General features: G+C 35.0%; 1 protein-coding gene across 4 annotated transcripts in view; it reads left to right on the top strand.

Annotated features, from left to right (window-relative positions):
* Window positions 1-24,532, top strand: part of LOC149807091 (KICSTOR complex protein SZT2-like) — a 338,108-nt gene that overhangs the window by 187,740 nt on the left and 125,836 nt on the right. For 3 of the 4 annotated variants that reach the window (XM_089961821.1, XM_089961796.1, XM_089961806.1), the window contains exons 27-31: window positions 6,802-7,059; window positions 10,473-10,683; window positions 15,291-15,341; window positions 18,780-18,858; window positions 23,983-24,174. In XM_089961821.1, coding sequence (XP_089817947.1) covers window positions 6,802-7,059; window positions 10,473-10,683; window positions 15,291-15,341; window positions 18,780-18,858; window positions 23,983-24,174 — 791 coding nt within the window. The remainder of the gene's footprint in view (window positions 1-6,801; window positions 7,060-10,472; window positions 10,684-15,290; window positions 15,342-18,779; window positions 18,859-23,982; window positions 24,175-24,532) is intronic. The other variant, XM_089961812.1, reaches the window with a different exon arrangement.

The following is a 24,532-nucleotide window of genomic DNA, read 5'->3' as shown; positions in this document are numbered from 1 at the left end:
ATTGGTCGGTGTTTGTCCCCAAAGAATTGGGATAACGTGTATTGCATATGGACACACCACAGTGTCTGACCCAGCCTGAATGGGGATGGATTGGAATTTGCACTCCTCACATTGCAAACGTGTAAACCACTGAGTCACAGCGGCTCTTTTAGCTCTTATCAAAGGCAAAGAATGAACATGCTTGCAGTCACTGCACTTATACATGAGAAGTAAACTAGATCAAATCATCATAAATGTACAAATTCAAGTTTGTTTTTTGTTTCCACCAGCCACACAGGGGCTGCATTCAGGATTTGACATGTCATGGTACAAGTGCATATTTTTGCTGTAAAAGAAACTGGAGTTCATGTGTGCTCTTATTTTCCATATGTACTTATTTTAATAGCAGTAATATATTGCCTGCTACTGTTAAGAATGCTACACCAAGTCCTCTGTCCAAGCTAAATATTCTCAGCCCCTATTTGGTAACTGGGGACCCAGAATTGAAAAGATCTTAGTCTAATTCCTATATATTCTTTTTCCTTAGAATTTAATGAGATTTCACATGTGCCATGTTGCTCATCAACGTTTGTTTTCATTGTCATTTTGGCCATTACCGCCCCCGCCCCCCATTGCATTATTTGAGTTTCTTGTTTTTCCATTTGCTAATTTTGAAGGGATATGGGACCATACTTAGCAAGTGGTGCTTCTGTTCATTGTTCACCATCTTAGTAACCAGTGGTCAAGTAAGTTTTGTATACCATTCTTTGTTTCTCAGTTATCTTGTTTTGGGTAAAAGATTTTCTCTTTCACTGATTAGTATGTTGCAGGATGTGGTTAAGCACAGGCACAGGAATGCCCAGTGAGATACACACCCCACCTGATATTGTGCACTAGTTGTGAACACATGGATGAATGTCCTATATTATGTCTGTAGACAGATCAAGTGTGGGACTTGATGGGAAGTCTCTGCATTAATAGAGGAAGGAGGAAAGACCCAACGTCCTCATCATCATTACAAATGACCCTCTCCATTCCCAAGGGGGGTCTGGATCCCTTCCTGGGTTGGAAAGTCAGTTTTGTGGGGCAGAAACAAAGAGCAATCTCCATATTTTGAAGATCATTAAAAGGCAAGGAATCCCTGATGTTTTGTCTGATGTCATCAGTGCCAGTGAAGGATAGATTCCTAACCCCTTCCAAGTGAGGATAGGTGCCTGAGAGCAAGTCATGTCATCATGACAGTGACAGGCAGTGCCCTCACAAGATAAACATAGTGCTAGTGAATAATATAAGCAAGTTGCGCTTTCTGAAAACATAGAACAACAGAGATCTCACTCTTGATGGAACTTGTCCGGGCTTGTCTGTGAGCTCTTTGTTGCCAGAATTGGTCTTTGTTTATTCATCCATCACTGCATGCTGTGCACTGGGTACCAGTTGACCAACCATCACCATGCTCTGATTACTGGTCATCAGATACCAGATCATAACCTTCAAGCAACTGGACATCAGGTATTGATTGTCAGTCTTGGGACGGGATCTAGTGAAAACCCCAATAGTTTCAATGTGGCCATCCAGTCCCTGTGGAGATAGGGAGTTTTGCCCGTCTGGGAATGGGGATCAGATTGGCATCTGCCCCTTTCATATGTTCCCAGTTTATCCCCTCAGGATTTGAGGGGCACTGCTAACCAGGTGGTGAGTTTTTTCCTCCACCATCATGAATGTTCCTGCCTTGTTTTCAAGGTATGGCAGACATGACATGTGAGGGACCTATTCCATCACCTTCTACCTTGTCCAAGATAATGGAGGTGGGCCACCACTCTTTGCTAAGACTGCCAGGAAGGAATCGGCGATCCCACTTGCTTAGGTAGTCAGCTAGTAGAGTTAATCTCATTACCCTCTGTGAGCAGTTGCAAAAGGAGAGGGATACCAGGGAGGACTGTCCTGTCTTGCCTTGGGAGTGGGTTAGGAAAATGATGCCTTATCCATTCTGGTGAACTCAAATGAGTTCTAAGAAAAGTGTTTTTTTTTTCTTCTCATCTGCCTCCTTCTCTTGGACTTGTGCCTAAAGCATTATGGGGCTGAAGGTGCTAAGATTCTCACCAGTCTTGAGAGGCTTTTAGTTTAGGTCTGCTGCTCCTGCACTCTGCTGTTGTTCAGGAGCTTGTTTAGAAGTTTTAATATGGCCAAGAGAATGCCACACAGTAGAAGGGGTTGTCTGTCTCTTCCTCCTTGCTTTGGGTTTCAGCTTCCACCTCCTGCTCCCTTCATACTCCAGTGCATCCCAAATAGGAATATTGGCTGTTACCTGGACTCATCTCCACTGGTGTTGATCTCTTTTTGGTTGCCTCCTTCAGTCAATTGAAGATGAGTTGATGTCTCCAGTGGTGCTTCAGTGCATGCTGGAGTCTAGTGAAAATGTCAAGGCATGTGGTATCATTGTCAGTGGCTCTCAGTGGAGCTTCTCCTTCACAGGTATACCACCTTGGAAATGTCTAGAGTCATGCTGGACCACAGTAGAAGATTTTGAGGCAGCACCAGTTGATGTGGATATAATCTTCAGAGGTCACATCCCTTCTGCAGGGTTGAGGGTTTGAAGGACCAGCAACACCAGTTCATGGCCATAATTCTAGGCCTGTTAAAACTAGCCATTAAATGTACACATGTGACTGACTGCCAAGACCTCACAAGTTCTTCAGATTGGGTCAGCCTCAAGAAACAAACAGGCAGCCCCAGCTCAAATCTCCAGCTTGCCTGTCTTAACCTAGATGAGTGGGCAAAGAGGCCAAGAGAAGAAATCATTGGACTCCAGTCCCTTCCTTAAGGAGGGAGATAGTCACCCCTCGGGAGTTGCACCTTATTCTGCAGCACCTTTCACATCTCAGCACCCTAGTATGTGCTCAGCTAGCCCTCTTTACAGAGGTTTGTTTGGGTGTCATGGTGTGTGGGTTCATTGGAATGGGTTGTTCATCTGGAGCTAGAGGGTTTAGTTTTTTGGGGACTTTAGTCTTCATATACATAACCTAGAAATGTAGTCAGCGTCCCTAACACAGCATCGCAACATCAACCTCACAAAGCTTTACTGTGTTATTTCTGCCTCTGACATCATCTTGGTAATAGCATACATCAGTGTTTCTCTGGCAGTAGGGAGGTGCATATGTACTTAATTTTTGCATGGATGTCTGGAACCTCCAGTGGGCAGTCATGAAGGAGATCACTCTCAGAGTCAGTCTTATCCTGGGTAAAAGGAATACCCTGTTGGATAGCCAGTCCAGATATGGCCATATGATTCTCACAGAATGGCCTCTGCACTGGTAGGTAGCAGAAGTACAGCTGTGGGGGAGACCATTATTGGACTTGTTTGTTATGAGACTGAACAACAAGCTCCATTTTTATGTCTCAAGGCTTTATGCTTGATTTTCCCACCTTTTTCAAAATAATTCTGCAGGTTCTCCACCAAGTCAGGGTCACCCCATCTCATTTCATTTTGATATCCCCAATGGCCCCAGTGTTCATGGTTATGATTCATCAATCTACTCAGCCCTATTGGCAGATGAGCTTAGGAAATTATAACAAAGGAGGGACCTGCTGTTGCAGCACAGGAAGTCACTATTAGGCAACAATCTACAGATTCTCTACCCTTTTGCTTGTCTCATCTCAAATGATCAATCTCCCAAGACTAGTTTTCAAGCAAGGTTACCAGCTGCATTGTATAGGCTAGGAGGTTGTCCACTCCCAAAATTTATTATACAGAATGGAAAATCATTCTTATTTGGTGCAGTAGGAAATGCATTGGTCATAGCTGTTCCTCTTTAAATGCAGTTGTAGGCTTCTCTTCCATTTTGGGAAAGAGGATGTTCTCTTTCTACTGTAAGGGCTATAGGGCAGCCCCTTCTAGGGGTTTTGCCATAGGTTTGGACATTTATATTTTTGATCTCATTAGATGTTGCACGCTTCAGAGATCATGTCTCACTCATTGATGCCAAGATAGAACCATTTGCGTTTTATCTGAGTGTTGTCTAAATCCCCTTTCTAACCTTTGAATGAAACTTCCTTCAAGAACTTTACTCCCAAAGATGTTTCCACCTTTCCTTAGCATCAGTGAGGAGAACAAGTGAACTTGTTGTCAGTGGAAATGAAATGGGTCGTTCATAGTTTAGCAGAAACTGTGTTTTAGTTTCTCTTCTTTGTTGTCCTAGGTTTCCGGCTAAGAATCAGCCTCCTTTAGAAGCTGTGTTCATATTGAGATTACTGGTGTCAGTTGTATCTGTGATCCATATCATCAGCATAGATTCCTTTGCCCAATGAGAGCCTTATGTTTTTATATGACTTCCTTCAAACTAAGGAAGAGTTGGAATCATCTGTTTCTACCTATATAGGGTTCTTCTGATGTTATTTGTGGTCAGCATTTCCAGATAGATTCTTATCAGGACTAAAGCTTATGTGTGTGTGATTTGGATTTTTAATGTAGCTTACAATTTTTCAGTCATATAGCTATGATGTCTGCAGTGTGGCAGTTTATTGTGATGTCTAGCACTGGGGCATCATGCCGCAGACAATTAGCATGATGTCCCACCCAGTCACATTATCCTGACACCAGGCCGACCAGTCCTAACACTGACCTCGTAATGCTGAGTGCCAGGTGAGGCAGCTGTTAGTACCATTTTTGTAAGTCTTTAGTATGACTTGGCTGGGGATTGAACCTACGACCTACTGCATCCGAGGCGGATGCTCTAACCACTGGGCCACCGGAACAGTTGACTAAAGCTTATGAATTTAGGGCTATTGCTACATTTTAGGTCTACTTTGCTCCTCATTGAATGATGTTATGAAAGCAGCCTTATGGCAGTCTCACACATCATTTTCATGCTTTTACTTTTTATCTTTCCTGTACCCAAGCGAAGGCATTTACTCCTTGGGTACAATCTGGACGGCACAACATGTGTCTAAGCTCTTGATCAGCTTACAGTAGTGAACTCTCTTAATATAAGGGTAACAGTAAGTGCACATGTTCTTATACCAATTTTTCTTAGGGACAGTCAGCCTCCTTTCTAACTGGTAAATTCAGCAATGCAGAAGTAATAGATAAACTATTACTGCTGTTAACTATTGTGAAAAGTTTTGTCCTCCCACCCTGCTCTGATGTCCCATAGTCTCTGTCCAAGTCAGAAGATGAGGATATTCCATATGTTGGTTTTGGACTAAGGAGTCAGACTGAGATAAAGTTCTTTTCAATTCTGGCATTCCAGTTACTAATTAGAGGAGGGAATATTTAGCTTGGATGGAGATTTTATGTCTTGTAATAGGTAAGCATTGCAATAGTAACAGGGAAGTATTGCAAAATTACAGTTATTTTTTCTCCCCTCACAATACATTTTCACATTTGTGCTATTGATCCAAATTTTACAAAACTATCAGAGAAAAAGTGCATTTTCATTTCTTTTTTGTGTATTTTTAAGCATTTGCTGTCATTTTTGGTTTGTTTTGAATATCATTTTCATGTATTTTTATTAGTTCATGGTTAAAAGGTCAAAGATTTTATATTATGTTTGCTCAATCAGGTGAAAGTTTAGAATTCCTTTCATTTTTCTCAGAGGACACAATAAATATGAAAATGGCATCCAGTGTTGACCTTATTTGCCTACCCATTTGTCTGATTTCCTGTCCTTACTTCCTTCATTTGGTTTGCATTACTTATGGTGAAATTTTCAGCAATCTCACTTGCAAGGACTTGTAATTTAGTGTGTATATGTAAATTGTTGTGCCAAAAAGTAGGTCACTATTCTTTTTCTTTGAGCGTTTGGTCAGTCTGTTGTACAACTTTGCATATACAGTTGTGTAGCTTTATCTATGGATTTAGTATAAGTATTAGATCACCATATTAGATATAGGTTACTGTGACCTGCATTTGATTCATCCACAACATCTAGGTGTTCTTCTAGGTCAGTTTCTGAAGCATTCCTACTGCTAGAATTTTGTTTCATTTGTGTAGATACTTTGTGATATGTATGACACCATCTTATTTTGAATTGAATTTTAAAGTGTCCAAGAGTCAAGTAAACTAAAAGCTTTGTATGAAAATTAGTGTCACAACACATTGACACACATGTTGTATTTTCTGTGTTGCAATAAATAATAGTTCAAATGGCATACCCTACAGGTCATGTAAGAGTCAGATGTATTTGTAGTTTTTGGACTGAAAGATATTTTTCATAATTGATTAAAAACTTGTATATCCAGAAGTATAGCTTAAATGAACATACATCAGGCATACTTTTGTGGCATTTTAATTAAATGAACATACATCAGGCATACTTTTGTGGCATTTCAATTAAATGAACATACATCAGGCATACTTTTGTGGCATTTTAATTAAATGAACATACATCAGGCATACTTTTGTGGCATTTTAATTAAATGAACATACATCAGGCATACTTTTGTGGCATTTTAATTAAAGCTAATACTCTTGACTGGTCAGTAAATCTAGATCCCATATCAGCTAAACTTATGATGGGGCAGGAAACTACTTTAAGCTTATTATGCATTGGTTGATGGAAGATTGTATTTTTAAGATTACTTAATTATTTTATTTTACACAAATGAACTTATTGAAATACCTTCTGATAGCTCTCCCAATGTAATTAAGGATTTTTCAACATTTTTATGATGTGTTTGGTAAAAATTTCTCACACTTGAACATGTATGTTGAGATTATACATCATATTCTGTATATATAAATAAATTCTGTATATATGTAAAACTTTAAGTTTAAACTTTCTGTTAAATACTTATAAGCTCATTTTGTAATTTGTATTATCTCAGCAGACAGTATGAGTGAGATGGAGGAACCAGAGGTTATTTCCCATCTCACTGTTAAAGCTACTAGAAAAAGGGAGACCACTTCAAATACCTCCAACATAGACTCCAGTGAATCTCTGGTCGAATCTGTATCGGATATGGAGATGTATTTTGATGAGAGCAAGGATGACCAGAATCCATTGTTCCTGAACTTCACCTGCACATTCAAAAGCCATCTGGAGCACCAGAGTGTCAGCTCACAGTCCCTGATCACATGTCTTGGTGATTGTATTCTTTTGTTTTGTTAGATTTGAAGGAAGCAAGACTGCTTATAATTTAGATGTTAGCCAAAAAAATGGATTTAGTATCAACATTCAAATCTTGATCCACTTAAAATTTATTAAAAAAATAAAGTTAAATGTAATGAATTCAAATAGAGAAGTTAAATGTTGCAGTTGTTGTTGCTATTGTTGTTGCTGTGGGGTTTAACGCCATTTTTCAGCACAGGATAGGCTATACATGGCGGCCAGTATTAATGGTGGAGGAAGAATCCGGAAAAACCCCTGATAGAACCACCAACCCACGAGAAGCTACGGGCAAGCTTTCTCACATAAAATGTTGCAGAGATTCTTTTATCCATCATTACAACAGTGGCAGGGTATCTTGTGTTACCCAGGTCCATCCATCACACTATGTTTAAGTTTTGCATTTAGGTCAGTTTTCATACACAGTTGGAGGGAATTTTTGTTTTAAGAGCACATTTTTAGTTTTTATTTTCCTGGTCAAAGTTCAAAAGAGCTTATGTTGTAGCATCATTCATTGTCGATCCATCTGGCATTTGTTCAGCATTCATCCCTTATTAATCGTTGATTCCTCTGGCATTTGTTCAGCATTCGTCCCTTATTAATCGTTTGATTCCTCTGGCATTTGTTCAGCATTCATCCCTTATTAATCGTCGATTCGTTTGGCATCTGTTCAGCATTCGTCCCTTATTACTCGTTGATTCCTCTGGCATTTATTCAGCATTTGTCCCTTATTAATCATCGATTCCTCTGGCATTTGTTCAGCATCAGTCCCTTACTACAGATTTGTTATCACTGTTCCTAAAGTACCAAAAGGAAAGTCTTGAAACTTAGCACACCATTTCATTGTGAGATCAAAATGAAATTTTCCCTCTGACACCTAATATGGCTGCTCCAATGGTTGTTTTGAAATTATTATTGCTACATCTACACACCAAACCGAATTTCCCTAAGAGATTGCTGTTCTGACATGGGATTTTCAGCCGAAGACTAGCATAGCTGCCATTTTGGCCATCTTGCTAACCATGTTACCACTAATCATGCAGAACATGTTAACACCAATGTTAATAACATTAATGAAATTTTCCCTCTGCAAATTTTCAACATTAATTTTTTATTTAAAGATTTTGTTGGGTCTTGTTTGAAAATGGTGACAATCTGACCTTACAACATACATGCCACCCATTATGTTTTTTGGCATAATCATTGCACTTTTTTTCCACCTGATCTAATCATATATTTTCACTTGTGTATGGATTAAACTTTATAGTTTATTAAAAATTAATTAAAAAATACAGCAAGAAAAATTTGTATGTGTCGTTTTTATCATCACTTTAATCCTTCACAAGTTTGAAAATATTCTAGAAAAAGAAGACTGCTGCATAAGAATAGCATAATAGTATATTTGTACATCATAGACCTTTATGTACTTTCCTTATAACAGCTGTATATGACATATTTCCAAGAAAATAAATGGATTTCCTCAATATGAAAACTTGAATGTGAGCAATAATTAATATAAGTAATGAAAAGTATAACTAATTTATCAATATTTTGTACATTTATTTAAAAATCACAGGCATGTTATGGAATTAGCATGATAAAACATATCAGTGTTATTTGTTTGAAATAATTATAAATAATCATTAATGCCTGTGCAATGTAACTATGTCAAATAAACGAGAGCATAAACATCTGGCTATAGCTATCATTGTCATCCACTCCATTTTTCTCTGCTGTAGATTGTGTAACTGCGAATGTTTATTTGATTCTTTATGATATTAGGACTCTACTTTCATTTAGTTGAATTGCTTTTGTTTTTCCTTCTAAAGTGAAGTAAAATTTACTTGGGACCCAGGGAATGCACTTTTAATGTGGAGCAGTCACACATAGATGCAATTTAAAAAAATTTGTCACATGAACTCTTGGAATAATAAGATTACCCTGGCATATATTTTTAAAAAGTACCTTCCCTGGGTAGCAAGTGATAACAAGGCTTTCAAGACGGCTAAAATGGCAGTCATGTTGGAAGTCATATTAACACCATTTTTATCAAAGACCAACTATATAACGTAAAAAGTCTTCTGGTGAAAACCCCATGTCATAACAGCAATCTGTTAGGGAAATTTGGTTTGGTGTGTAAATGTAGCAATAATATTTATGTGGGACAGCCCTAAGAATGCCTGATGACATTTTGCAGTTTCCAACAACTTATTCCTTTATTATGACTTTGTAGTTACTGTAATGACCAGGTGTTTCCACCATTTCCAAACTGGTTACAAGAAATATCCGTTGCATTTTTATGAATAACTTAAAAATAAAAGCAATAGAAAATTTTTTGGGAAGTTATTTTTATTTTTTTACAGATGGAGTTTATGTGAAAATTGGGAGGGTTTTACCAGAGATTTGCTTTTATTGTACATGACTGAATTAATGCACAATATGAAATAAAAACTTTGATGACCTAACCAAATGATGAGGCTATTTTTGTTCAGTTCTGTAGAACATACCAGCATTAAAATATCTAAAATATACCTGTAGTTTTTATTTAGTGTATAGCCACATATATATTGGAACTAGAAAAGGCCAAAGTTGCTAAAGGCAATAAAAATATGATGGCATTTAATATTCATTTTAAAACAATGTATCTGATGATGAAAACATTCAGAGTTTGTGGTAGTCGGCTGAGCTCCAATATAAAGTCTTTGATGGTTGCTAGTGTAATCTATTTTTGAGGTTAAAGTCACATATACACTGCAAAGGTTTAATTTATTTATTTTGAGGTTTAATTATTGACAAAAGAGACTAAAAATTTATGTAAATAAACAGTTATTCATGTAATGATCAATTTATTAATTTGAAAAGAAAGGTCATTCAGAATACATGGGTATTTATTATTATAGATGCTGGTAGATAATGAGCAAACACTAAAATTAAGTGAGAGCATGATTCGGGATGGAAAATTTAATTTCATTTGAACCTGATAGTCAGATATGTTTAATGTTTTCACCAGATGCTTGAACACATGATAAAATGTTTATTACAATAATGCCTATGTCCAAGGAAAATATAAAATGGTGCAGATGACAAAGCGAAGGTTGCAAAACTGTGAAAGCAAATAAGATTATATATTATTTAGCACTATTAGTGCATTAAAAACTGCTATTTCTGTTTGTCCCTTTACAGTCTTTTGTGTTGGGATCCTAAGTGAGACATTAAACTATGCAAAAACAAAAAAAACTTTAGTGAAAGTTTCCATTTTATGAATAATGACATGTGTCAAATAATATTTCATATAACATCTTCTTAATTTAGAACTTACATGAATTGTATTTAAGCTTAAAGAGTAGCACACTAATAGTTGAAATGAATGTTTTCTCTTTTACCATATAGGTGAGATGAAAGACACTTTAGAAACTTATTCAGAAATAGACTTTACTCATCTGAAGATAACCTTTGACCTGAACATACTGACCTTGCCTACAGACCTTGAAGTCCCAACAGTGAAGAAGCCTTTTTTCAGCCGAATGTTATCAAACATGAGTTACACCTCTGCACAGGACTCTGACACTGAAGATAAGGGTAGCAACACAGATACTGCAGGGTATGACACACAAAAAGACCTTTATGACATTATGCTCTAGTTTATCTGTCATAGTGTCATATCATAAAAAATGTTTGACAGACAAACAGACAATAACATAACAACTTTAATTATCCACTAATTGGTCTGTACTTTTTAAAAATAATTCCTATCATATGACATTTTTTATAAATTTGTAACCATATACATACAAATGAATCAGGAAAGCATATATGCAGATATTACAACCAATTATTAGAAACTGTTTTTATTTGGCAGGAATGAAAAAGACCTTTAAGACTAATCAGCTTGTTTACAAAGAAAATTTTAATCTATATTCTCCTCAGGGCTGTTCCATTAAAATGTACCTGGGACCCAGGGAAGGCACTTTTGATGTGGGATACTCACCCATAGAGGCAATTTAAAATTTTCATATCATTTTAATATGAACTCTTTGAAATTAAATTAAAGTACCCTGGCATATGTTTTTTTTTTAAAAACTGCCTTCATTGGGTACCATGTATGTTTAAAGGGAACAGTCCTAAGCTTTTGTTATTTTGATTATGTTCATTATTATTTTTTCTGGTAGTCAATTAAATGCATGAACAGTAATGTTACAGGGAGAATAAATGATATTTGCTTTACCTGTTCGTTCAAAATACCTCATGACTTGTGCTTTTAGTTCAAGGATTTCTAGAATATCATAGTTTATATTTTATTATTAATGAACCATGATTTCATTATCATTATTATTATTATTATTATTATTATTGTTATTGTTGTTGTTGTTGCTTCACCAACATTGTCAAGGTGAGATACAGGTATTATTTTTACAACAATGGCATCATTAGCATCTATGAGACAATATTGTGTTAATGTTTTTACAAGTCAAAATTTTGGGGGTGGGGGATACATCATTGCAGAAGAGATACTGTGTTCTGCAGAACTTACATTTTTTAATGTTTTTTTTTCATGTAAATTATGTTAAAAAATTACTTGCAGCAAAATAGCTTTTAGCCTTCAGCCTTTTCTGACATTTTATGTGTTGTAAAAGTTAAATCTCTTTAGACAAAAGTAGCTGTTATTTTCTACAGAATAATACAATTTCATATACATACATATTTACATATATATATATATATATATATATATATATATATATATATATATATATATATACACCTTTTGTCGATAACTCATGCAAATGGGGCCCACAAACATGGACCGCACTATAAGTGAGGCGCGAGTTACCGAGGGACCTCCAAATATTGAAAAAAATCACTTTGATATCAAGAAAACAATACGGAGGGGTGGCATTAGGGAACTGGGCTGTTTATTGACTGAATCCTCATTTTACAATCACGTCAACATTAGTTTTTAATAATGCGCTTTTTCTAATGAAGCTGTTCGTTATTCTGTTTAAATGACAATTATTTTCAAAATTTCCAACATATGAAAGATTGTTCCAACTGGTTTCGTCAACCATCACATGTACGCGAAAAAATATCTGTGTATTACATCACTGCTTTTTGTTTTCTTGATGAGTTTGGTTCCCGTAGTGGTATTTAATATTATCCTGTCAAATTGGGAGTCCATAGAGCAGGGAACTAGACTAACTGTTGATACACCACCAAACAAGATTCCTTTTTTTTAAAAACGTGATATTTATTTCGTGGGACAATCGTCTACGTTGAAACTCAATATTTGTATTACTCAATTAGTACAGTATTGATGTCATGAATTAATTAATTGGAAATTAATAATAAAACTTTTTATCATCCTTGAGGATATCTCTAAGTGCCAGTTCAAAACTCGCTTACCCACAATGGTCCGTATCTGTGAAATCATGCTCTTTATTTTTTGCAGTATTCATTTTGCTTGGCTGCCTTGTTATCTTTGATCACAGTTATGAAAGAGTCTGTTAATCTAAGGTAGTTTATGTTACATGCACAATAACTTTTATAAGTGTTCGATTGATCAAGTGAAGTGGGTTCACCCGACATATGACCAGGGCCATTAGATTTTAAGTTTGTAGGATTTTTGTTCCTTTTAAATTTTCTTTTATTCCACCTCCTTTATTTGATTCAAAAGACATAATGTGATAATACAAAGGAGGCCAGCTTTTAATTCAGTGCAACAATACAACAAATACTTCTGGAAGTCAGTTATCAAAACATGGTCGGCACTTAATTAGGTTCTCAGAGAAATGGTCACTGACATAGCTGTTACGGTAGATTGATGCACTTTACGTTTAATTACAAGAGGACACATTGTATTTATGATGATTAAACTTAAAAGGAACTAAAAGATAGAACTAGAAAACAAATTTCAGTTGCTAAAAATTTTTATTTAATTTGTATTTATTTATTAAAGTACTGTCTCCACTTGGCATGAATGACATTTTCATTGATCGAAATTTCCTTACATATCGTTAATTGTGGTGTACTAAGAATGTCGTTTGGAAAAAAATGTGAAAAATTGTATTACCTATTTTTAAATTTGATATTTCATAGTTTTTGACGATAAAGCGAGCGATATATCAAAGTTGCCGTTACCAATTTTGATCGGGATTTTCTTCAAGTTCAACAAATTGGGATCAATTTTTGAGGTATTTTCTGGTTTATAAAATGGGATCCACTCCTGACCCCATACTATAAGTTGGTTCGCGAGTTATCAGGGCGCGAATTATCGAAGGAATGGTGTATATATATTCTTTTGTAGAAAGTAACTTTTTGCATTTAATGACTTTATTCTGCATGGCCTTGGTTGCAGTTAATGTTTTCAAATGAAACATGAAATTATATCTTTGGAGGGGGTGGGCAACATATTTCTTGCACAGATTGACATGTTGAACCAAAATTTTGACAGTCATAAAATGCAAAATGTATTCCAGATATCCTGGAAAGTTATCACAGATCACAAAAAATATATGAACTGTTAAGTTCTGCATGGGAATAATCCTTTTGTTTTTGTATTAATGTCATTACAAAGTAGGATGATTATAGAATTATGTGAAAACAGTTGAAGTTCTAGACATTTTCTCTTTCCAGAAGTTAATATTTGTTTAAAATTATCATAATCAACATTGATCCAGATTTTTTAAAGATGTGTAATACTACATATATTCTATGTTGTTTAAGACTTATTGCTACTTTGAATTTAAAAGGAATATTGATTTGCTTATTGCAAAATCTGTGTATTCAATAATTTCTGACAGTGACTAAGAAATATGGCTTGGGTTTCTTCTGCTTTGTTTGCCTTCCAAGTAGAACATTCCTTTGTTGAATTAATTTTAGAAAGCCATCAAACAAATTCTTTGTTTTTAATCAATATATGTTCTTTTCTTCAAGCCTGTTACTTACTATACTTACTGTGTAGAACATTTCTGTTTGGTATTGCTGTATGGAAGATCTACTTTTAGTGTCCTAACTGATATTACTCTATAAAAGATCTACATTTGATGTCCTAACTGGTATTACTGTATTTTAGGTTTTCATTTGATATCTCAGCTGATATTACTGTATGGAAGATCTGCATTTGATGTCCAAACTGATATTACTGTATGGAAGATCTGGATTTGATGTCCTAACTGCTTGCAGCAGAAACATCTTGACTGGTCCATTCACCCATCTGTCCATACATCCTTACATCATTCGCTCCATTTGTTTCTTCCAAGCAGCTTGTTAACAAGGTCACACAAAATCTCTCAGTGTTGACAAAAGAAATTTGACAAGCATATTTGAACATATGTTTAGAACTGAACAGAAAGTACAGCAAGTTTTCAATGAAAATTTGGAATTTTTACAAAAACATAAAAATCACATATCATCAACAACTTGAGAAAAATCTATTAAAAGTTGATCTTCCAAAGAGCTAAAAATTCTTATTCTTACTAGTTGTGTGATAATCTTACATTTAATTTTTTTAAACTGAGACAGGTGTTTTTTGATTGAGTATAGGGTATGACAAATTTCAAAAAATCAAGTAACTCCTGAAGAGAACTAGATAGCCCAGTGTATATTCAGTAGTTCAGAGAAGGCACTTTAAAATGTTGCAGTTAGCTTTTGAATTTCCCATTTTTCTTGTTATCAGTTATTCAGTGTTATCCTCCTTTGTGAAAAATGTTGAACAATTTATGATATTACTGGGCTACTGGAACTCAACTTTTGATAGCCAAGACCTCATTTCTGTTGTCTCCTGTTTTGGGCACAATATTTTGTTGGACCCTGGACTCGATTATATCTTTTTGGCCATAATAGTATATGAGTTTAAACCAGACCTCTTTTGCATAAAACTTGTCTTTTAGCCTCAGTATTGATTTCACAAATTTTATTTTTCTTTGGGCGGAGTAAAAACCCATATTTAAACCTCTGATATTGGAGAAAAGAATTCTGAAGTGGATGGTGATCTAATTAAAAAGTGATACATTAACTTGTTTAAAATATGAAATGGAAATAAGTTAGTGCATGCATTTTCATGATCTGGGGTGTGGTACCATCGATCTTCATCCACTGAAATCCAGGTGTTGGGTTTGAAATGTTTCCTTTTCAGATTTTATGCGAAAGAGCTTGGTTCTCTGCTTATGATTAATTCACTAATTACACCATCTTTCCTCCTTCTCCTGTCAGTGTGACTCGGAATGACCAGTCTGTACTGTCCTCCAAAGTTAGCTCTATCAGGTGAGGGACACACCCTCTCCAACATTCACTCACTTACCCACTTACAATTAACATAATTCTCATTTCTTCCTTTCTAGCCTCTGATAGCATTTTATTTTATGGACCGTAATCAGTGTTCCAGAAGGCAATCTTTCACAAGTCTGAAACTCACTATTTGCTTACTTTGCCTCAAAATTGTTTATTGAGATAGCATCGGAGGAAGACTGTCTGACACTTATGGGTTCATAATGGAGACATTTGTGATTTAGAGTGATCCATTGATTAAAAAAATGTCCAATAACAAAGTCATCAAGGGCAGAGGATAAAAAGCAATATTCACATGAGGTAGTTCCTTCAATTTTAAAATTTCCCCAACTGTTCTCACCTAATTTGTTTTCCGTATGTATGTATGTCTGTATGTACGTATGCATGTATATGTGTGTGTGTGTGTGTGTGTATGTATGTATGTATAAATATATATATATATATATATATATATATATATATATATATATATATAAAATCACGGATCCTGAAATTCTAAAACTGCTTGCAGGAAATTTTTCTCCTGAAAATTGATATGGATGAGTTTCTTTCCCTTTTGACTTGTGGTTTTGTGGCTGTAGAGTGTTTAAACAATTGTGAAAACATAATGACATAACAAGCTTGGTGGCAAAGGCTTTATTGATTTTCTGACAAAGAAAAAAAGGTGATTTAAACCTCATCAGTTTCTTTATTTATTTATCATACAAAGAAGCAATCTGTAAACTCGACCTTATGCCATTGCATTTAACTTTGTTAAGGTGTTTCTTTGGCAGTTTAATGGATAAACAAATTAAAAACAACTTTATATGTTGATATTGGTGATGTCTGGTTGCTGAGTGTAAACCTACGTTCTTCTGGACATGTCTGGTAAAAAATGGGATTTCAGAATCTCTGATATGTATGTGTGCGTGTGCATGTGTATATGTGTGTGCATGTGTGACCTCGCCTACATAGACCTTACAATCTTTTCTCTTCACCTGTTTGCACCACATACTAATATAATATATATATATATGTGTATATATATATATATATATATATATATATATATATATATATATATATATATATATATATATATATATATATACAACAGCACACAAAAACACATTGTTTGGAAATGCCTACTTGTTGCGTCAACGTTGTAAGAAATAAATACCAATGAAAGAAGCCTAAGTCAAATTTATGCTTGAATGTCCTTTTTTGATTCAGTTGAATTGTCATCATGATAGATATAAAATGCCATTTTCTCATTAGATGTGAGAAGGGTCATTTGATTCATAGCAATTCCTGCAAGTACTCTTATGAAAACCTAATTAAGTGCTTACCTTGTGAATAAAATGAATTTATTTGACAACTTTTGAAAGTTGATTGGTTATTTGGCATGAAAAGTCAAACTAATTAACAGATAAATTGTCTCAGCTAGTTACAATACATGAAAGGTACCAACATGACACTAACATCTGTGTGTATGGTCAGCCTAATTGCTTGTTAAAATTACACATAGATAAATCCTATGCTGTTGCTTTTGTTTTATATGTGGATTGCTTCTCTAAATTTGCAGTTGTGCATTCAAAAATATAAACTTGTGAGTTGTAATAAAATCAAACTAAATTGTGGTTTATTTCTCTTTTTTTCAGTGGTCAATTTTTTTCTCAATCCTAATATAGTTTTCCAGGACCATGTAACTTTCCTGTGCTGTTTTTATTAGTACAAATAATATTAGATTGTACACAGTCATTGCTGCACTGGCATGTACTATCGACAACATGACATTCCAAATGCTATTTTGAAGAATTAATCAGTGCAAACATATCGATGGGTTTGGCTCCATCTGTTTTTGAGCATAATTCTTGGAAGCTTATCATTATTTCCTTACCATGGATACACGTTTGTACCTTGAAATTTAAGCAACTCTAACTTTACTGTTATATTATGAATCTGAGAGCACTGTATGTCAACATGATCTGCATTAAGAGACTCATTACTTTTTGACTCTGAAATGGCCTTTCGGATCTAATATCCAAAAATATTAAAATCCATTATATGAATATTAAATACTGCAATGCAGATTATATTACTCACATCTCAACACTTCTTGCTAGCACTCCACCCCACCATTTTACCATCAAAACTATGAGTCTACCTCTGTATCTCTCTGTATCTTGCCCCCCCCCCCCCTTGCCTATGCTGCAATTTATATTTATGAATCCCACGAATTGCAGGTTATCATGGGAGTGGTGTATAAAGACTCTTAAAGCAAGTATGCATATCATCAATTCCCAAATTCAAGATCATAGTGGTCCTAACAGATAAATGTATATATGTTATGTAATTGAAGTCAAAGCCCTTTGAAATATTTTTCATTGTTGATACAAATGGCTCATTATGACAGTAAAGATTTATAATTAAGTTTCATTATAATCAAGGTCAGACCAAAAAGAGGAAAATTGGGCTTCTTTATATTTCAAAAGTCAAAAGGATTCAACTTTATATCAGCAGATTTGGAATGAAATTTGTTTAACTATATCTTTCAGCACAAGCCTATCAAGACATCTTAAAAGTATATCCACCATGTAACATACTTTTGATTCACACCTCAGTCTCTGATTCAGTTCATTCATAGATCTTCTCTCAGGTCAGAGGTCAAAGTTCATGCATTCATTAAATTGAATGGTGCCATTCACAGACAAAATAAAAAACTATCAAGCCAGATTCATCTAGCACCATTGTTTTATTCATTTTTTAGGGATAATATTATTAGTGATGTTTCAGAACTTTTTAAACGCGAAACTTAATGTGAAATTTAATCTTAAAAGGGTTAAGAGGTCAGAAAGTCTCTAAACTTAGTTTAGCTTTATGCATTTGCTTTTCATATCTGTTTGCTTTCTTACTTCAAACACATTTATATGCTTTGGTAAAATAGTTAATTGAGCAGGTGGTTGATTAATTTTCATATATTGTAGTGCCTAAGATTGGACCTGGTATTTACTTTTAATGGAGTATGCTTTAATGCCATATTTACTTTATTAATGCATACAGCAGCAAACAGTTTCAAACCAAATCTGCCATTATATAATGTGCCACCAGATTCACATATTTTTTCTTAAAACGACAGTCTAAGTATAACAAAGAGCATAGAGACTGCCTGTTGGTGCTTTATATGACGGTAGGTCTGGGTCTGCTGTGTTAGACTAGGGTAATTATGCTTAATGCCTCTATAGTAGTTGGTGCTTTATTGGACAAGTTACAATAATTAGACACTCATTGCTAGGATTCTAGTTTGAGCTCACGTAGAGACATTTACCTAGGATACAGAATAAACTGAACAATAAAAATAGCTGCTAGACAGGGTCATTGCACACATACCAGAAGATTTTCACAAAATTATGTCTCTTTATATGGATGTTACAGTTCCCTTAAAGCTGCACGAGATGTGATTGGCAGTTTGCCTCCACTTCAGCAGGAAGCTGTCACCAAGTGTGGAGAAGAGGTTAGTGTTAAAAGTAAATTACTCGTTACTTTTTTGAAGCACACACATATGCTCACACATACCATATATATTTCCTTTTAAGATGAGTCCAACTGCAAACTGCTCAGACCCAGGTCTGCAATCATAGCAATGATACAGTTCATGCATCACGTTTTATGAAAGATCCACGTTCCTGTGGTGGACTTTAATTCTTTTCATGCTGTGTCCATCATGGACAGGACATTGTGGTCATCATGGATTGTCTGTGTCATGGCTTGTAGTGGATGGATTAAGTTTTATTGCCCAAGTTAGAAGTCACAGCAATATAATTATGTAATCATGGACATCCACTACATCATGTGAAACTTGTAAGCTCAGCTGCAAAATGCCTTTTTTATAGTTGTACACAATACTGTTTGATAGGTAGCGGTGCAGAGATATGCCTAGAGATTTGTTGGATGAAAGTAAGACTGTGAAAAAATTGTGGTACAGAAAACTGTATTTTGAACAAAGAATAATGAAACTGTTTAGGTGTTTCACAAAATATATCAAGATTACTTATGGTAATTTTAATATGAGGAAGATTCTGCTCTTAAACAAAAAGCAAATGGAAAAAGAAATCACACGTAAGTATTAGCAGGTTTAATTCTGCCAGTCACTTTTAAATTGGTTGCTGAACATTATCCCTCACAATGAAATGTACACAGGACTATCCAATAAGCAACTTCTGTTAGTTCCGCCTGTTCTTGTGACCCAAATATACATGTCCTTGTGACTCATTTTCTCAGAAACTAGACACCTGTTTTGTTTTCCCATTGACCTGCTACAAAATGGACAGGTGAAAGTGATGAAAAATTGTAATCACTTAAATATTTTTGGTAGGAGATAAACTTGTATGTATTATCATCAGTTAATGCAGATGAAATTTGTATACATTACATTCTTTCAATCCACATGACCTTGTAGATCACCTGAAATAGCTAAATCATGTGTTAGACAAAGCTATAAAATCTATAATTGCACTCATTGTTATTAATGTGGCTTCTTATTTTTCATAGTTTTAAACAGGTCTCCCTTTGTAGAACTTTGTTTACTTCATACTGGATGTGAAAGAGGTTTGGCTTCAGAGGCTGTTAATCTGTATTATTTTCTGTTTATCTTGAATGATTTCTAACGTCATCGCGCACATTATTTCAGTAATACTGATGCATTTGACTTTCTGTTAAATTTCTCAAGCACTAAGTTCGTATATGTTTATTATGACCAGATTCAACAGTTCAACAATAGACTGACAGACCAGTGGACTGCAGGCTCTGCACCTTGCTGATGATGTGCAGCACATGATAAATAATAAATAAATAAGAAAATAAGAAAAAGCACATTACTAGCAGGTTAATAGTGCAGTTTATTATATAAATTTCTCTAGTACATCCATCATATTATCATTTGCTATTCAGCTAAATTGCATGCTATTATGCAAACTTCGTTGTGAAATGGGCATCTGTGGTAGATGCAGTTGTTTTTGATGTACAGTAAAAATAGTTTCCAGTTTTGTAAGTTGTTTTCCTTGTAGCTTTATCTAAGTGGAAATTTTTCTTGTTCATACCCACTCCCTTCTCACTGCTAGAAACTAATTTTACATGAAAATATTGCAACTTAACCATATTATGTTTCTCAGTCAATATTACAAGTCAAAATTTCGCTTGTCCACAAACAACAAAAAACCTTTTAGGTCAGAAGTACTGTTTCTTTTGAAACGTTGTTGCTAAAAAAAATAACTTTGAAGCTCAACACCATCCTAACTGGCTATTGTTAAGAGCATATCAGCTGACTTCAACATAAAAGTATCACTCCATTGCTGGTTTTTGAAAATAGATACATGAAAAAAGTGACAAAGAAAGTAATATTTTTGTACAAATCAATTGGTTTATGGCATAAACAGCCACTGAGACCACAACCTTGGAGAGGCCCCGAGTGGCTGAGTGGTCAAAAGCGCTCTCCATTATGGATCACTGCCATCTCACCTCTCTCTGCATGGGTTCGAGTCTAGGATTCGGCCAATGTGGGTATGTGAGAAAGCTTGCCAGTAGCTTCTCATGGGTTGGTGGTTCTTCCCGGGGTTTTCCCGGGTTCTTCCTCCACCATTAATACTGGCCACCATACATAGCCTATCATGTGCTGAAAAATGGTGTTGAACCCATGACAACAACAACACAAACTTGGAATTCAGCATGTTTAAAAATGATCACTAATGTCTTCTTTGTTTAAAGCATTTGATTTCATGGCAACAAGACATCAGGAAATCTTGTCATTCAGCAGTGTTTATTTTGAAACATCAAAGCGTGACATTGACCACTAGCTGCTAGGAACAACTGTAATTCAAGTCATTTAAGATTCTACTCTATTTGCTTATTACATTAAGGAGTGGGGAGGGGTTGTAGACTGGCAGACAAAGAGACATGGAGGAGATGGAATATAGCTTGAAAGAAATGACTTGTTCCAATTTTTAGAAATGAAAGAACATAGTCTGGGCATGCATCTAGGTCATTACACTTTTTTCTAAACTTAAGTTAAATGCTTAACACCAGTTGTACACAGTACTATGAGAACTTGACATCAAATGCATTTCTCGGTCCAAATTTGTTTTTCACAAAATGACATCATTTTAGTTCTGAAGTGTGTGATGTTGTGATATTTTCCTTCAACAGTTAAATTATTTTGAAACATCAAAGCATGACATTGAACAATAGCTTGTACATGTACAAACTGTCCTGACTTGGTGATGCAGGTAGACTTGTTTAAAAAAAGTCAGGATAGAAAGAAACTTTAAAAATTCAAATCACTTTCTTCATGACATGAATGGCTACTGATAGAGCACAACAGTAAATACAGTGTACACAATTTCATGCATTTAAAAAATAGTTGTACTCTCTCATGAACAATGTCATTTCAGAGTTGAAGGGTATAATTACCCAAAAACCATTTTATAACATAACTCGTTTATCTTTTTTATTTGTGTACATCATGCCATGTTATAGTTGTAGAATGAACATTAAAAAGAATTATGACATGTATGTCATAATGTTCCAGCATTCCTGATCATACATGTTGGATATAAATAGCATGGCGTTCATTTGTGTTAGATTTGAGTTTCATAATACTTCTTTCAGTAATTTCTTTAAAGCAGATCTTGGAAATAGTATGGAAATGAAAAAGAAACTGTGACAAACTAATTGATAAATATCACAAAAAATGTTATTGCTCTATATTTTGTACTGGTAAAGGCATGAAACTGACCCCCATCCAGGATAAGGTTTATGGTGACAGGGTTTCTCTCATATGTTTTTATTGTGTTGACTCACTGAGTGAATACAACAGAATCTCCGAGGGATGCCATAAAACCCACTATGGCTGCAATAAAATCCATGATGGACATCCACTCAATTGAGTGGATTTCCAATAGTGGCAGGAAAAATCCACCAGGTTAAGTGAACTTCCACTACTCATAGTGGGCACTTAATCCCTTGTCCTCTGTCCACATCCACTGGATTGAGTTGGCAATCCATTAAACTTTATGCATGTACTGTACATTGTATTGCATGCTCGGAAGAGTATTTTAACTCACCTGGTTGTAAAGTGAAGATAACTTTTTGGTTGGTGTTGTGCATTGCATTTGTCCATTACTGTCCATCATCCAACACTAGTATTTGCTTCAATAAATTTCTTTTCAAAAACCACTGTGAACAGTTTAAATAAAATATCACAGTAAGCTGCCTGGCATAAAGTTCTAGTGGTGCCAATCAGCCATCAATTATGGCTGCTGTAGTAAAACCTTTAATGTACTTCTTAAAAAGTGATTTTAAAAAATTGTCCAAGTTTTACAAAATGTTTTGACATGAAGGACTTAACATATGTGCTAATGATGCATTTTACCTGCAGATATTGCCTCTGATGCATAAGTTAGAAACCTTTAAATGACTTTCCCAAAAAATGACAACAGAATTTAGCAGAACACATTCTGACATTAAGGGATGTTAAATTTGTGGCTGCATACTACAAATAGAAAACCCTGAAAAGACTTTAAATAAATTGCTGAATGGAATTTGACCAAACTTAATAGAACATACCCAGGTTTGAAGGCTTTCAGCTTAGTACAGGCAGTGCCAATCTGCCATCAGGTATGTCTGATCTTATTGAAAACTGTAATGCCTTAAATGTGGTTTGCTCTGAAGAGAATAGGCCTAAATTTTTCACTATTACTAAACACAAAATAATTTGAAGAAAATTCTTTTTCTCCTCAAAAGCCACTGAACCGACCAGGTTATATGGAAAGTATACTGGCATGAAGGCTTTTCAGATTCATCCAAAGGATACCAATCCATCCTCAAATATGGTTGGTGATTCTAATAATAGAGAAAATTTTAGATTACTTTAGAAAAACATTGCTTAATAGAATTTAACCAGAATTGATGAAATTCTAGTTTCTTAGCCTTCAATTCTGTTCTAGTGATGTCACTTTGCCATTAAATATGGGTACTTTTACTAAATATAGTCAAGCATTTAAAAAAAAACCTACCTAACAAAAATGTTTAACAGAATTTTACCAAATTTGACATCATTCTGACATAAAGACCTTTCAGTTTTGGACAAGTGAAGCTTATGTGCCATCAAATATAGATGGGGATATTAAATATACAGGAACTTGAAGCATTTGTTTTCACAACATATGCAGTCAACTGGGGAAAATATATTTTGCTAAAAGCTCCCATCTGACCCAGGTTTCTTGGCCAACTGCTTATTCTTTTGGCAGTTAAGCAGATGTCAGCCATTTGACTGATTTCATGCCTAAGTTGCTTTTTTTTTTTAGAGTTAGCTTTAGATGGATCGCAGAACTGTTTCTTTTTTTACAAGAATATGTTTCTTTTTAATTAGGACCATCTGATCTGCTCATTACATAACTATGATTTTGATATAAAATAGGAGCATTTTTAAGTTTCAGTTGCAGGTTAATTGTTTTTAAATTATGAAATTCTTGTTACCATGAAATGAAATAGATTTCTGAGATTCACAGAGGTAGTAAAGGCTCAGTTTCCTTGGTGTCCAGTTCATTATTTCTGCCATTGAAAAGAAAATATATTTCTCTAGATTGAATGGCTTCTGAAGGATGAAATAGTGTCCTCCCTGAGGCTCATCCAGTTGATCAGCAGTGACGAACTCCAGTTTGTGACCAATCACATTCAGCAGTCAGCCATTGCAGGCAAGGCCAACTGCAGCCATGATACTGTACAGCTACAGTTTGTGTTTGGCTTGGACCAGAGCCTTCCACAGTTCAGAGAGGTAAAATGTACTTTGCAGTCAGTTGGATACTCACCTTCGTCAGTTTTTTAAAGTCACTACATAGTTTGGCATTGGTGTAACAATTCAGCATAATTGTACCCAGTGGTTTCACAGTTTGTTTGCCATGTTACTAAAAAACAATGACATATCAAAATTTATTCAGATTCTACAAAATGAATTTCAAGACGGTTAAAATTAGCAAAATATAAGTTCTGTTTCAGATAACCAAAATTTTGAAATGAAAAGTGGACTATTTTTCTTCTGTATATCTTTGAACATACTATCAGATCTTCCCTTGTTTAAAAAATTTGCAAAACATCAGATTACGGTCACTATATCTAAGAGTGGCGTTCATTAC

Source organism: Sinohyriopsis cumingii, chromosome 1 (assembly GCF_028554795.1).
Source record: "Sinohyriopsis cumingii isolate HCF-2022 chromosome 1, ASM2855479v2, whole genome shotgun sequence".
NCBI classification, from domain to species: domain Eukaryota; kingdom Metazoa; phylum Mollusca; class Bivalvia; order Unionida; family Unionidae; genus Sinohyriopsis; species Sinohyriopsis cumingii.
Note: the sequence above shows the minus strand (reverse complement) of the source record. Positions and strands in the feature narration are given on the sequence as shown.